This window comes from Impatiens glandulifera, chromosome 5 (genome assembly GCF_907164915.1).
Source record: "Impatiens glandulifera chromosome 5, dImpGla2.1, whole genome shotgun sequence".
Classification (NCBI taxonomy): domain Eukaryota; kingdom Viridiplantae; phylum Streptophyta; class Magnoliopsida; order Ericales; family Balsaminaceae; genus Impatiens; species Impatiens glandulifera.
In genome coordinates this window covers 53551146-53567313 of record NC_061866.1, presented here as the reverse complement: position 1 = coordinate 53567313, position 16168 = coordinate 53551146, and the positions used below count along the sequence as shown (strand labels likewise).

The following is a 16168-nucleotide window of genomic DNA, read 5'->3' as shown; positions in this document are numbered from 1 at the left end:
AGGTACACCTTTCTCCTTCTTTTTTTTTTTCTACATACATTCTGATCCTATATATAGATAGATGATTAGCTAATTATTATTAAGTAATCTCCCATTTTGATCATCTTAATGAAGAAAAACTCGACATCCACCACTTGTAGCAGCTGCGGTTACAAAGATGATCAATATCCAAATAATAAATATTATAGAGATGATATTGATATTGACGAAGAAGAGATGAGTAGTTCTTGGACTTCTTACTTTGAATACTTCCTATGGACCAACCAAACAAAAAACACAACAACTACAACTTATAGTTCCTCCTCCGCCTCCGACAGTGCTAGTATGGATTCCTCGTTGGTCTCCGACGCTGCTTCATCCAAGAAGAAGAAAATCAAGACAAATCATATGAACAACTCCTCCTCCTCCGACCTAATTTTTATTCCGCCGCCGTCCTCCTCTAAGGATTCAAATTGTTTGGAAGATACAGCCACTTCTCCCATCAGCATAATCAGAAGTACTAATTCCAAGGTATATATCTTTCTTTCTTTTTTATTGTTTTCATTTTTATATAGAACGGATTTTTAAAGTAAGTACGTAAATATATTTCATTGATAGGTGACGAAAATGAAGCAATCCGATAACCGGAGACCACCAAATTAATTATATTATTAGCTAGCTAGCAGCTCTCTTTATTTATTAATTTATTTTTATGTTTGCATGCATGTATTATGTATAATTATAGTCGTATTAGTATGGACAATTGAAATATCATGTATTTTTTTTTGTTAAATAAAACAAAATAATATATATATTGCACAAAAGTTCATTTTTGTTTGATACAGATGATTAGATTGGAACTTTTAACCCACCAATATTTATAAATTCTTTCATATAACTTTATATATGCATAAAACTAAACACAAAAATAATATTCACAATTAAAGAGAAATACCAGACTCATTTTCTTCAAATATATTTAGTTAGGGGAGGCCATGAATATATAATTGCAAAACAAGATCAATAGAAAGATAAGAAAACAAATTAAAATAACAAGACGTACAAATAGAAACATGTCAACTTAATTCAAATTTCCCAATTCATGTGGAAGATAAGGAGATAAAAATAAATGTTTTCCGAGAGTTTCTCGATCCTTCCCTCAAACTCCTATAAACTGGCCCTCCGAATAATGAAAGCCTACAAATATTCCAACCTAGCTAATATGAGATTCGGGATGTTGTTGCTTGGATGACTCAAAGAAAAATTGCAAGGTCATCTTCATAAGAATCATAACATGATATTATGTTTCACCTGCTCACATACTAATATATGTAGTATGTATATGGGCTATTTTTTTTACCTCCTCATATTTCTATAACTTATTGTATTAACTTACTCTCAATTTGGTAATAATTTAGAAAAATATAGAGTAAACAATCTCCCTTATCTTGTCGAAACCCATCTTGCCTTCAATTGTATTTATGTATACAATTTGATATATTTCTTAGGAGAGTCACTTTTGAACCAAACTTGACAATTTTACTTTTTTTTAAGCAATAAATGATTTAATCGCCTATAAACTTGCCCTTATTTTATGAAAACTAACTAAAACATAATTGCAAAAAATGTTATAGCTAAATTTTATTAAGAATAAAACTTTATAAAGTGGTGGCTAAATATTTATTAGTTGCAAAACTTGTAGAAATAAGTGTTGAAAAAGTTTCAATAGTAACATTTGAAACTTTTAGGTGAAAATGGTGTTGTGGTTAAAAGTGTTCTTTAATAAAAATATGTTACCTTTTAATGAGTTGTAAAAACTAGCTCTTACATTAAAGTTTTTTTTAGTCTCAATCTTGCATTTTAATCTTTGGTTGTGTGATCAAGAGTCCTGAGGGTTTAGATATGGTTGAGGGCACTATGCAATATTATTTTATTTTTAAAAAATTAACATTTTTAAAATGTAATATAAAGATATATAATATTTTAGTATTAAATCTAATATAAATAAATTAGTTTAGTTAATTTTATTTATTTTTTTTTGGTTTGAAAGCTTATTGCTCTAGGTTAAGAGTTTAAACCTTTATTTAAACATGTTTTTTAATATATTTTTTTTTTCTATTTTCTATTTCATGTTACTACTAACCAATTAGTAGTTGGTATGATCCATAATTTAGATATGTGCTGTTTTTTTGGGTGGGGGTTATATAGACCCAATTTCTTGGATACACCTAGCTAGCTAGATCTCAACATCATATGATTAGTCGGTGCCTTTGGTGGTGGTGACCAGTTAAAGTGCCTCATATATAAGATCATCATCATTTCTTTTATTTATTATTGTTTTTCTTAATGGGATTTTTGGCTATTTATTTATATTGACTATTTATGTATGCAGTTGTTTCATAATCACATTATATATATGTTTATAATAATTAACAAGGATATCATGCATTTTTGTTTTTGTTTTGTTTTGTTTTCAACTTGACTTATAATCCATTTAAGAGCTAGCTAGATTAACAAAAATATATATATATATATATATAGACATTACATTTAACTGCAGTTTTTAAACGACAATCATATATAGAGTATCACAAAATAGTAAATTAATCTTGTAATAGTGTTTTTTTTAATAAATTAAACGTCGTTGTTAGTTTTCGCACAAAGGGTTCTCGAAGAGTCCAAACCTATTTATTAGTATGAAACTAAATAAATAAGAAAAATATATGATGCATGAATCTATTATTTTTGGGGTACTAATGGAAAATATATTGCTCTCTTTATAGTTTGTACATGATAGTATATATAATTAGTATTATAATATAATATAACCCGCCTTGTCCTTATACTGATAATTCAATTCATTAATAACTTTATTAAATTAATAGTACATAAATGGTTTAATTTTGTGGATAAGTCCAGAGACATAATTATTCAAGTAGCTAGTCTCTATCCAATAATAATGTGACAAGAAAGAAATTAGTTAATAAAATGGCTGTTTGAACATGCTAATGATTTATATATATCAAATAAATCAAAGGCCACAAGTTAGGATTAAAAACAGTTAACGATCGATTAGGTCATTAATCTAGGTGCGTGAATAAATTAATTATACAATAGATTAGTTGAATGACTCCAGTTTCTGTTTACATTCTATTGATTGGATTTTTGAATGACCTCTTGTTTAATTAACTTATTATATACATGATTTGAGGTCGTCCACGTTAGCTAATCCAATTGTCACAACCCACATTAATTAGATAAATAACTAATCCTTATTAGTCAACAATAGTTAGAGCAATTAGTGAGATTCGACCAAATGCATGACCATATTAGAACAAAATAGGCAATTAGCTAGTACTATATACTTGTACTATCTTTTTGTTGTATTTTTTTTATGAAATATCAAGAGGTTTTATATATTGATCCCTTTTCTTAAATGAGAGGGGAATGAGATCTCCGACTTAAGCTGTCAATTTCTAATATCGAACTTCATATAATATAAAGATATAATGGGCGTTTGAAATTATTGAATATTTTACAATTCCTAATCTCCAACCAAATTATCTATCAGAAAATAATATAAATCAAGTTCATTGTCTTAGACCTGCTAATCTAGCTGCCTCAATCAATATCTCCTTAATACGCACCAATGATTCCCGGAATAACCCAATGGATAGTCCCTCCAGTAGTTTATAATTAGAGATGAATGAGTTTTTTTTTTTTTTTGTTTCAGTTATGATAATTGTCTTGACAAATGATCCTCTTGGTTTGTCTATAGCCGGTGCTTCACATTTATTCCTAGCTCGGCCATACATGATGGGTTATGTGGGAATCCTTGGCCCATTATGGATGAAAGTTCATGAAGATGTACAAATCCAAGTGTTTAGTAGTGTATGGCTCTTAATGGTTATGAATTATGATAACATCACTTGTTCTTTTCTTAGAGTTACATTTGCATTTTAAAAAAAAAAACGTATTGGGTTTTTTAAATAGAAGATCGAAATAAAAAAAAAAAAAAATGCCTCCATGCAGGATCGAACTACAGACCTTCAGTTTACAAGACTGACGCTCTACCACTGAGCTATGAAGGCGATTTATTTTAAAATTATAAATATTTATATTAAAAGATAAAATAATAAATTTACTAACGGCCAAAAATAAAGAAGAAAACAAGACACTATGTTTTCTTCGTCATTAATATTAACGTCTCTCCTTTTCTTTTTAGCCGGCCTGCCTTGTTCAAAAAGTTGTTAATTAATTAATTATATATACATATGCAACAGTCGCCTAGCTAGCTAATTTCTCTTTCAAGGAAATTTGATTAATTAAGATGAACGACTTGCTCAAGGTATTTTAATTTCATTTTGGGTTGTAATAATTAATTAAGCTTCTAGATAGTAACTATATCTTTGTTAATCTGAATGCCATATTGATAATCGATCTATCTGTTAGGTTAATTGGAAATCAGTCACAGTTAAATTAAACCTGTTTCTGTTCAATAACATGCAATTAATTTATAAGATTATTTTAATTGAATGCGTCGACAGGATTCATTTGTTACCGATTCTAAAGATTGGTCGTCTAGAAGCCACGATGTTGAAAAGGGTAACCAGGCCGTTTTAGATGTCGCAATGGAACCTTTCGATAAGCAGGTACTAGTTTCTCAAAACAAGAACTTGAACATTAATTAATCATCAGTCGTAATTGATCTTGTTTATTTATACGTACATTTTTTCTTGGTACGTAATGCATGATGCATTTTATGTTAAAATGTTATAGATACAAGAAATAGAAAAACAAATGGAGAGCCTGCCTCAGTTACTACAAAATCTTAAGGTATATCTATATATATATGCTGCATTACAAAAGCGGAATATATATAATAAATAATATATAATCTGGTTAGTTTATGTTTTATGACCGCAGGATGCTAATGAGGAATCAATGTCCATTACAAAAGCCTCTGCCATGAAAGGTTTTTGCGTTTTATTTTTTTTTGCTAATTAAATGAGGAATCAATCAATCAATCTAATTAATTAATTTCTCTAGCTATTAAAAAGCGGATGGAAAGAGATATTGATCAAGTCCAGAAGGTTGCGCGTAATGTCAAGTCGAAGCTGGAAACAGTTAACAAAGAGGTATTATATATATAGCTAATTTCACCCATATATATATATATATATATATATAGTGATATTATTATTATTAATTAATCGTTTTTCAGAACTTAGCCAACCGACAATTGCCAGGGTGCGAAAAGGGAACAGCAGTTGATCGGTTGAGGATGAATATGGCTAGGTATCATGCATATGCTATACTATATAGCTCTCCTTTGAGAATTAATTAGATATTAATATTTCTTGTCAAAAAAACAAAATCCCTGTTTGGAATCCTTCTTTTCATATATATAATGCATATATGCAGCGTGGTGACCAAAAAGTTTGCGACTCTCATGACCGAATTCCAGGTATACATATATATGTACTAATTAAGAACATCGATCATGAAAAGTTAGCCTAATTAAGTTTCTGTTAATAAGTTATAGTTTAATTAGGAATATTATTGTGATCATGAATTAATCTATATGTGTTAGATGATGAGACAACGGATACGAGAAGAATATCGTGAGGTAGTTGAAAGAAGGGTTATGACAGGTACGTACGTTCCTAGCTAGCTACATAATTAATTTTGACCATTTAATTTAATTGCTTGTAGAAGAAAATCGAACTTCTTGTTGAGCTAACATTATATTTTAATTAATAATTCCATTATTATGTGATCATCGATCAGTTACAGGGATCAGACCAGATGAAAAGGTACGAGAGAACTTGCCAGGCAACCAATTATTAATTAATTAACAAGGATTTTCTTCTATACTAGCTAATTAATTATGTTCAGATTTGGATTGTAGACAATTGATGATCTAATAGAAACCGGAAGCAGCGAAGAGATTTTCAAGAAAGCTATGCATGAACAAGGAAGAGGACAGGTGGGTGCCCTACACATGATTATATATTAATTAATTAATTAATTTGAATTTTACTAGCTAGACAATTATATTTATATATATATATAATTGTTACAGTTTTTAAATACTGTGGAGGAGATTCAAGAGAGACACGACGCTGTTAGGGAGATCGAGAAGAAGCTCCTCGACCTACATCAGGTACGCGACCGACGTCTAGAACAAATTAATTAATTGATCGATCGATCGATCCTCTGTTTCTTTTTTCTGTTTTCATTTTTTAAGTTTAAAAACATTATATCATTTTTTGTTTGTTTGTTTAATTAATTAATTAACAGATTTATCTTGATATGGCGGTGTTGATCCAAGCTCAACAAGACATATTAGACAACATTGAAATTCAGGTACGTACCGAATGGATGGATCGATATTATTGATTGTAGTAATTGCTAGTAGTATATTATAGGCATGATTATTATATGATGATTATAATTAATAAATAGGTAACAAATGCTGTGGAACATGTGAACATGGGTGCAGAAGCTCTCCAAACGGCAAAGCAATTGCAGAAACGGTCGAGAAAATGCATAATCATTGTCATTAGTATACTCCTCATTATTGCCATCATCGTCGTACTCTCTGTTCTCAAACCATGGAAGAAGAAATAACTATTATTAATTAATACATTCATCAATTGCATGCCCTATATATATATATATATAATAATAGTAAAACAATGGGATGCGCATGAACGACTCCCCTCTTTATTAATTATTTAAAGAGATTTGAAAATTAAAAATGAAAGCAAGACCTCTGAATGCAAATTAATACAAACAACAGTACGTACGAGCAAGTAATTAATAAAAGACAACAATTAACAGCATGCAAATAATTTATAAAGAGTAAAGACAACGAACAACTCTTTTTTCTTTCTTCAATTGATTAATTAATTAATTAATTAATTAATTAATTAAATCTTGAAGTCCAGTACTCCTCAATTTCAGCCGCACTTCTTCCTGGAATTCTCCCCGCTATTAAAGACCACCTAATTAATAATTAATTAATTAATTAAGAACTTCTTCAATTATTATATTATAAAAAGGCTATATACGTACATACCTCTTTCCTACAAGATGAAACATCCTAGTAATGAGCGTCAGTTCATCCTCAGAGAACTCGACAGGCGGCTTGGGAGAGTTTTCATTATTATTATCATCGCCACCCTCCTCTTCCTCCTCTGAGTGATCATCATCTGATTCTGATCATATATATTCAAATTATTAATTAATTAATTAGCAAGAACGTCGAATTAACCCAATATATACATATATAAATTTGAAGATAATAAATATTAATTAAGAGCATATATATGATCACCTGAGTACTGTGGGGGCGGGGATTGATCCTGATGATCAAAGTCGACATCAGTACAATTAGTCGTCAACTCCTCAGTACCCATTTCCTCTTTCTGACCTAAAAAAATTGATTATTCTCTTTTTGTTTTTTTCTTTGTCCGGGAATATGGTAATGGTACTATATAGCTAGTAATTTGAGAAGTATTAATATATATAGGGAGGAGATGATGAATGTAAAATTTGAAGAATGGGAGTTAGAGAAGAGAAGAATGGTAGATGCATGGCGGTTGAAGAAGACCGAATTTTGATAGGTAGTTAGTTGGGACAGGCAGGCAGGCTGCAGGATGATAATGATGATAAGACCCACACCACACTTCTCTCACGATCTAAAGATAAGATTCTTGTTTGTGACCCAATTAATATATATGGAGATTCATTTCACTAACACCGACATTCTAAATATGTTTATGGTTGAGTTTGAAGAGCTGATTTTTTTTTTAATTTAAAGGGTACTACATATATATAATAATAATAATATAATTAATTAATGTTTGACTGTTGAATTTTTTAATAAACCAAGTCGAGAAAGTTCTTAGACTAGCCGCAGCAGGGGAGCAAATTAGGTGTTATTTGGGTGTCAAAAGAGGAGGGTGGGAGGCAGCAGGGGGGCAAAACTGGGGATCAAATTTTGGGTGTCAAAATTTGATACGGGTGTCAAATTTTGTTTGGCCAATGAGACGCTGCCATGTGGCAGTTTAATATTTACTTTTGATTTTAATTTTCTTATTTTAAAAATACATTTTAATAATAATTGATCAATAAAAAAAAAAAAAAATTATATCAATATTTTTTATTTTTCACGATCTATAAATAGAGACTTGGTTTGTGTCATTTGGACACCAAAAAATTTCAGAAATTTTCTACCATATTTGGAATAAATTTGGAACAACTCTCTATTAGAGTTTTAAAAACACTATTTAAAAAATTACCAATGTTTAGAGTGTTTGTTTTCTTCTTCGTTTTAAATAATATTTGTATGTTTGATTTATCAAGTGATGAATAATATTGTTTGTGGTTAAAAAAAATAAAATTATGTATATGTTTAAATGATGTGGAAGTGAGAGAAAGTGAAAAAGTAATTTTGATACCTTGAATAACACGCTGCTGTATGACATGTTAAAAAGTGGGTGTTAAAAGAGGTGTTAAGCTGACGTGGCAGGGTGTTAAATGAAAAAATTTGACACCCTGCTGTGGGTAGTCTTATATATAAATTTATATAGTATATTTAGTACATTAATTATTAATTAATCAAATCGGAATGTAAAGTTGTATCATTATACTATATTTTAATTAGTCAAACACCTATCTATTTTTTATTTGTTCGTTTCATCTATTCAGTTTTTTTATGAATTTTATTTTTGGAACTTGTGCAGTTATATATGGATTATTTAAATAAATATTAATTTATTTTAAAAATATTAAATAGAGTAATTTTAACTTATGTATTTTTTTTAAATGAATATTAATATATAATAATAAATTAAATATATAATATTTTAATTAATAAATTAAGTGAATTAATAAGTAAGAAGGCTGATAAATATATTTTATTATAGTTAAAAAAAATAAAACACAATATATAAACAAAAAAAAATAGTCTTTCATTTGTTAGGACATATATAGTTGTATTTTTTATTTATCATGTTTTGTAAATTTGTTTTTTTGATGTCATATTTAATTTTTGTGTGCTTAAAAAATTATCATCATTTTATTGAAAATAAGTTATATTTAAAAAAATATTTATTTAAAATAAATTATTAAAATATTTTTTTTTATATTTAAAATTAATAAAAATAAAATATTATAATTAATAAATTAAATAAGACTTTGTATTATATATATTTGGAGATAATATCATCAAACTAAAAAGATACAACTACAAAGAGTTTGCTTGATTGTAAGGTTGTACTGTTTTTTTTTTTATCAAAAAAATTATTCATATCATATTTATTTTTTTAATTATTCAATATATATTAACTAAAATATTTAAAAAAATATATTTAATTTTAAATAAACGATATTATAATAATTCAAATCGATTAAAAATCTAAATAGCCTGAATTTAAATCAAATAATATTTTTTTAATAAAACACACCAAATAAATGAACATCAAACAAACTCTTGAATAAATGCTTTCAACCACAATGTTATTAAAAAAATAATTGTAACCCTCTTTCTAATTTAAACTACTCATCTGCATTATGCACCTCAAATTTGACTGCTCAATACCCATACCTTCCTCCTTGTTTTTCTTCCTTTTACTTATAGATAAGCTTTTGTACTATACTAGCCTATTTTGTACTTGTTTAATGTGAATTATTGTAGTATATTTTTAATACACTATAATAATCCAATTGAATATTAATATCTTTTATTTCATCATTCCAATAATTTTGATTTTTTTAAAAAGACAATTCATTTGGTGACTTCAAAATTACTTAGAAAACTGGAAAACAATTTTTTAAAAGACAATTTTTAGATAGAAAACACTAACTCATATACAACTTCATAATACCAAAATTAAAAAAAGTCATTATATTTGCTTAGTCAATGTATACAATTATCTTTATCCCAAGAAATTATAATAGATTTTTTTTAAAAATAATTGTTACTATTTAAATTAAAGAAAAATAAAATTAATATTTTTGAAAAATAAATAGATGTAAGTTTCTAAATACTACACGACTAACTATAGCTAGTTTAATTGAAAAAAAATATTAATTAAAAATATTTACAAAATATAAAACTAAAAATAAAAAAGAAGAAAATTAATAATAATAATAAATACCACAATCTAGAGTGTCCCAAACAATCCAACACATAGCGGCTATGGGTAAGCCCAGCTAACATCATAGAACAGTCCAAAGTTTTTAAAATTCAAAATATGGGCTTTTTACTCTGTTTAGTGTATTGTTATAAAATATTGACAGTTAATTATTATTTAAAGATAACAGAATTTGGAAAACTATATATAAAAATATATTTTTCTTATTCTAGATAGGGCCAAAGTTAAGTTACGCCCGGCGGCGCGGCGCGGCCCTTATCGAACTAGGAAATGCCTGATATCTGTAAGTATTTGATAGTCGGGTTGATATATTTTAAATCGGTCCAACCTCTTATCGAACTAGGGAATACCTGATATCTGTGAGTATTTGATAGTCGGGTTGATATATTTTAAATCGGTGTTGGACGTAATCACTCGGGTATGAGTAGGGTTGTAATGAATCAAATATTTTGATTCGATTCGGTATTCGTATTCGAATTTTGATATTCGTATTCGTAATTTTATGATTCAAATTCGAATAAAAATATTTGATTCGACTAATAAACGAATACGAATACAAAATCAAAATCAAGATATTCGATTCGGTATTCGCTAATATTCGATTATATTATATATATATATATATTATATTATATTATATATATTATATATATATTATATATATATTATATTATATTATATTATATTATATTATATTATATTATATTATATATATATATATTATATATTATATATATATTATATTATATTATATATATATATATTATATATTATATTATATATTATATTATATATTATATACTATATATATTATATATAATATATATATATATATCCCATTTTATTAATTTTAATTTTATAAATATTATTTATTCTAAAACCCTAGTACATATATATATTTCTTCGGTTGAAAACTTGAAACCCACATGACTATTGTTAATCACTCAAAACCTATCACCGCCTCTATCTCATCTTTTCTCTTCTCCAATCGACGTTACTTCGGTCGCCGTCGCCGCCTCCATGTATTTCTCTTCTCCGCTCGTCGTCTTCTCCACTCGACACTACTATAGTGATTTCTCCGGTGAATCCTTTTCTTCTCCGGCCATGTATTTCTTGACCAGCTGTAACCCATATCTAATATGACTATTAAATATTGTATATCATTTAGAATATAGATATATTTTTTAACATTTTAAGCTCTAATTACATATTTGTTATGAAAGGGGAGAAAACTATGATCGAGATAAATGATGATGAATGTGATGGTGCCTTGCGAATTGAGAATGTGAATGTTGATGGGGAGAAAGATAAGAAAGAAGGTAAAGATGATGAAGTTGAGGAAGAAGGTAAAAATGTGGAAGATGGTAAAGATGATGAAGTTGAGGAAGATAAGGGGCATTTTGAAAGGAAAAAGAGAAAGAAAGTTTCCAAAGCTCATACCGAATTCATTGAAGTGATCGGAAATGATGGAAATTTTAAGTACCAATGTATATATTACAAAAGTCTTCTTTCTAGGTCAACTATCGGTACAACAAGTCATATTTGGAATCACTTGAAGAGGTGCGTGCAAAAGAAAATGCACACTGAAAAGCAAAAGACATTGCAATTTCAGCCTATCAAATCCAAGTTTGAGATGAATCCTTTGTCAGATGGTAAATATGATCATATGAAGCAAAGAGAAGCCATTGTCCATTGGATTTTAATGAATGAGCAACCGTTTAATGTTGTAGAAAGTTTTGGTTTTACTTTCATGTTGAGTATCAATCAACCACTATTTGAAAAGATTTTTCGTGCACGACAAAGAAAGATGTCATTAATGTATATGACATAGAGAATAAAAAATTACAATTGACGTTGAGAGACATCAACAAGATTTCCTTAACCACTGACATTTGGAAGTCAAAGGTGCAAAAGATTTCTTATATGTGTGTCACCGGTCACTTTGTTGATTCAAACTGGAACCTTCACAAACGACTTCTTAGCTTCATACCTCTACCTCCTCCACATGCTGATAAATTTATTTTTTATAATTAAATTTTTTCTTGCATTATATTTATTGTTTAGTAATTTGATTTGTTTATTTGGTATTCAGGTCATGATATCTTTAATGGGCTTATGAAGTGTACAAAAGATTGGGGGATAGAGCATAAAGTCTTCACTATCTCTGTGGACAATGCCTCGAGCAACGATTCAGCAATTCGAATTACTAAAGAAACATTCTCTAAGAGTCGTAAGTTGCCATTGGAAGGTAAGTTGTTTCATGTTCGGTGTACTGCACATATATTGAACCTTGTTGTTCAATATGGTCTTTCTGAGATTCAATATATTATTGATGATGTCAAAAAGAGTGTGCGATTTATTAACCAATCAAAGTCTAGGTTGAGAAAATTCTCAGATGTTGTGCATCATTTAGGAATCTAAGTAAAAAATTGATCATTAATTGTCCAACTCGTTGGAATTCTACATATGAGATGTTAGTTGAGGCCTATAGAGTTAATGATGCATTTCCTATATTTAAAGAGGGTGAACTTTTTTATCGTCATTGTCCTAGCCCTGATGATTGGAAACAGTGAAGGATGTTATTGATATTTTAGAGGTTTTTTATGAAGCGACTCATGTAATTTCTGGAGTTGATTATCCTACTTCAAATGTTTATCTTGTTGTTATTTGGTGAGTCAATCATGTATTAATGAAAAAGAAAATCATGCTTATGAGTTTATTCGAGTGATGATAAAAAAGATGAAGGAGAGAAATTTGACAAATATTGGGGAGAATGCAATCTTTTGATTGCAATTGGAGCGATACTAGACCCTAGGTTCAAAATGAGGTTGGTTGATTTTGCTTTCGATAACATATATAGTGAGGTTGAAGCACTTACAAATGTGATGAAGGTTCGAGAAGCATTATATAACTTGTTCTTTGAGTATGTTGAAGTTGATCAATCAAAATCCCGAAAGTCTACTACTTCAGTACAATGTTCTTATACGTGTGCGAACTCCACGTCTAAAGAAAAATTTGTGCCTTCTGGTTTGTCTATGTTTGATCGTTATTTGGATAATGTTGAGGTTCATCGGATTTGAATATTTACTTGGAGAAAGTGGTTTTTAGAACTTAAGACGAGGATACAAGTGTACAGTTTGATGCCTTGGCTTGGTGGAAATCTCAAGAATTAAAGTTTAAAATTTATAATTGAAAACTTTCTTTCTCTTTTTCCTTTCAAAATGCCCGTTATCTTCCTCAACTTCATCATCTTTACCATCTTTCACATTTTTACCTTCTTCCTCAACCTCATCATCTTTACCTTCTTTCTTATCTTTCTCCCCATCAACATTCACATTCTCAATTCGCAAGACACCATCACATTCATCATCATTTATCTCGATCATAGTTTTCTCTCCCTTTCATAACAAATATATAATTAGAGTTTAAAATGTTAAAAAATATATCTATATTCTAAATGATATACAATATTTAATAGTCATGTTAGATATGGGTTACAGTTGGTCAAGAAATACATAGCCGAAGAAGAAAAGGATTCATCGGAGAAATCACTAGAGTAGTGTTGAGTGGAGAAAACGACGAGCGGAGAAGAGAACTACATGGAGGCGGCGGCGACGACCGAAGTAACGTCGACTGGAGAAGAGAAGAGATAAGATGGAGGCGGTGGTAGGTTTTGAGTGATTAGCAGTAGAATGACTAGACGTGGGTTTCAAGTTTTCAACCGAAGAAATATATATATGTACTAGGGTTTTAGAATAAATAATATTTATAAAATGGTATATATATATATATATTATATATATATATATATATAATATATATATATAATATATATATATATATATGGTATATATATATATATATGGTATATATATATATATAATAATAATATATATATATATATAATATATATATATATATAATACAATATATATATATATAATCGAATATTAACGAATACCGAATCGAATATCTTGATTTTGTATTCGTATTAGTTTATTTGTCGAATCGAATATTTTTATTCGAATTCGAATCACAAAATTACGAATACGAATATAAAAATTCGAATACGAATACCGAATCGAATCAAAAATATAAATACGTGTGACTTTTCAAATTCGTCATCATTACAAATATCATTAAATATACATCATTTAATTTAGTCTTATCCATATTTCATTCCAAACATTCATAAATAAACTATACTTTATCTTTAAATTTTTTATATTTCCAAAAATATATTTCTTTACATAAATTTTTAACTTTAACTTTTATTTTAATAACAAAATATTGTTCATTCTTTCATATTTATTTTCTATCTTTTTCTATAATTTATATTTTTCTCATTTTAGTTTATTTTTTTAAGATTTATAAAAAAAAATAAAAAAATAATAATATGTAAATAAGTAATAATTTTATTTATATTTTTAATATTTCAATATTAATAATTTTAAAAATATTAATGTTTCTCTTTCTTCAATATCTATAATTTTATAAGTTATTTAATTGGGTACGTAATGGGGTACCCGATGAATCGGGGATGAGAATAAAAGTATACAGATACTTATTGGGTTCGGGATTGGGGTCGGGTAATATAATGAAAATTAGGTTCGGAGATAGATACTTCACTACCCGACATATAGGGTACCCGTTGTCATCTCAAGATCCAACGCAAGTGAGCGCATCTTTTTTTAGATTCATCTCACATCATCAACTCGACTCTTATCGAAAAAAGAAAAAGACAAAAAAATATAGATTTATAGTGGTTCACTCAAATGAGTTACTCCATTTCATCCGCCACCATATTTCATTTTAAAGAATAATAAATACAACGTTTTTGCCTCACATTTTATCTCTATAATTATGTCTCCTATGTAAACCCTATTAAGTTTATACTCCGGTTTATTTATTTATTTATATATTTTTATAATATTTAATAATTAATAATATATATATAAATATATTTTTTATTTATTAATAAATTATTTAAATTAAAAAATAGTTTATTTTAAAATAAATTATATAAATATATTAATTTTTATAAGATTTTATTAATATAAAATTTTAATTAAATAAGTATTTTTGTCATTGTTTTTGTAGTAAATAATTAAATAAATATATAAAAATATATTTTTATATTTTTTAATAAGAAATGATTGGGAATGAAATTTGGGGAGAGAATTTGAGTAAAAATGAGATGGCTTATAATTTATCTCTCTTTCTCTCCCACATCATTTCTCTTTTTATATTTAAAAAATTTATAATATTTGAAAAAATAATATTATACTAATTTTAAAATAAATAAAAATAAAGTAAAGAGGATATATAAATATAATAAATTAATCATAAACTTTGGATTTGTGCGTAAAAAAATAAGAAGGAAATATATATGTTTCAATTTATATTTTATTATTATTATTATACACACCATAATCAGTTTATAAGCTGAATCAAACACACCGTGTATGGCCGGTCCCGTGGGAAATTTGATGAAATGGCCCCCATAACAGGGGAAATTCCAAAAAGGGCCCCCGCCTACTAAAGTTGGCAAAAAGGGCCCTTTTGCCCCGCGAAATGTCGGAAATACCCCTTCGGCGCCATTTCTTACGCTCAAAGACGCGAATTACCAATCACGCGATTCATCTAAATCGCGTGAGTTCATCACCGCGATTTAGATGAAACGCGTGATCAGTAATTCGCGTTTTTAAATGTACGCGATTTACCATGCACGCGATTTAATCTAAATCGCGGTGATGAACTCACGCGATTTAGATTAAATCGCGTCCATGGTAAATCGCGTCTTTAGTCTTATATATAATTTTCACGCCCTAATTTTAAACAAAACCTCCCCGATTCTCCCTCCCACTCCGACTGCGGCCGACTTTCCATTCCCACATCCATCAAGATCATCGTTCCTCAACATCAGCGTTCCTCAACATCATTGTTCCTCAACATCATCGTTCCTCAACATCTTCGAGATCCTTCCAACATCATCGTTCTTCAACATCATCAGGTCAGTTTAG

General features: G+C 28.4%; 2 protein-coding genes and 1 non-coding gene across 3 annotated transcripts; 1 reads left to right on the top strand and 2 right to left on the bottom strand.

Annotated features, from left to right (window-relative positions):
- Positions 1-3998: 3998 nt before the first annotated feature.
- On the bottom strand, positions 3999-4070 carry TRNAT-UGU. The gene has a single exon. It is a non-coding gene; the product is annotated as a tRNA-Thr (tRNA).
- A 239-nt stretch (positions 4071-4309) lies between these two features.
- On the top strand, positions 4310-6612 carry LOC124940751 (syntaxin-132-like). Its single transcript, XM_047481290.1, has 13 exons — positions 4310-4327; positions 4527-4631; positions 4759-4815; positions 4906-4954; positions 5029-5117; positions 5204-5277; positions 5404-5446; positions 5573-5633; positions 5770-5795; positions 5891-5968; positions 6065-6145; positions 6283-6348; positions 6448-6612. Exons 1-13 carry the CDS (start codon positions 4310-4312, stop codon positions 6610-6612), a joined length of 912 nt encoding a protein of 303 aa, XP_047337246.1.
- Positions 6613-6896: 284 nt separating this feature from the next.
- LOC124937515 (transcription factor MYB114-like) lies at positions 6897-7465 on the bottom strand. Its single transcript, XM_047477782.1, has 3 exons — positions 7322-7465; positions 7064-7202; positions 6897-6989 (listed from the first exon to the last, which is right to left on the bottom strand). Exons 1-3 carry the CDS (start codon positions 7401-7403, stop codon positions 6911-6913), a joined length of 300 nt encoding a protein of 99 aa, XP_047333738.1. The 5' UTR covers positions 7404-7465; the 3' UTR covers positions 6897-6910.
- Between the last annotated feature and the right edge of the window lie 8703 nt (positions 7466-16168).

Bases quoted from the DNA above. Each gene is read 5' to 3' on its own strand.
- LOC124937515 (XM_047477782.1), bottom strand. From the start codon at position 7,403: ATGGGTACTGAGGAGTTGACGACTAATTGTACTGATGTCGACTTTGAT. The intron at 7,203-7,321 runs GTGATCATATAT...ATATATGATCAG, and splicing joins CCCGCCCCCACAGTACTCAG to AATCAGATGATGATCACTCA. The intron at 6,990-7,063 runs GTATGTACGTAT...ATTATTAATTAG, and splicing joins TTTCATCTTGTAGGAAAGAG to GTGGTCTTTAATAGCGGGGA.
- LOC124940751 (XM_047481290.1), top strand. The intron at 5,278-5,403 runs GTATCATGCATA...GCATATATGCAG, and splicing joins TTGAGGATGAATATGGCTAG to CGTGGTGACCAAAAAGTTTG. The intron at 5,796-5,890 runs GTACGAGAGAAC...TTTGGATTGTAG, and splicing joins GGATCAGACCAGATGAAAAG to ACAATTGATGATCTAATAGA.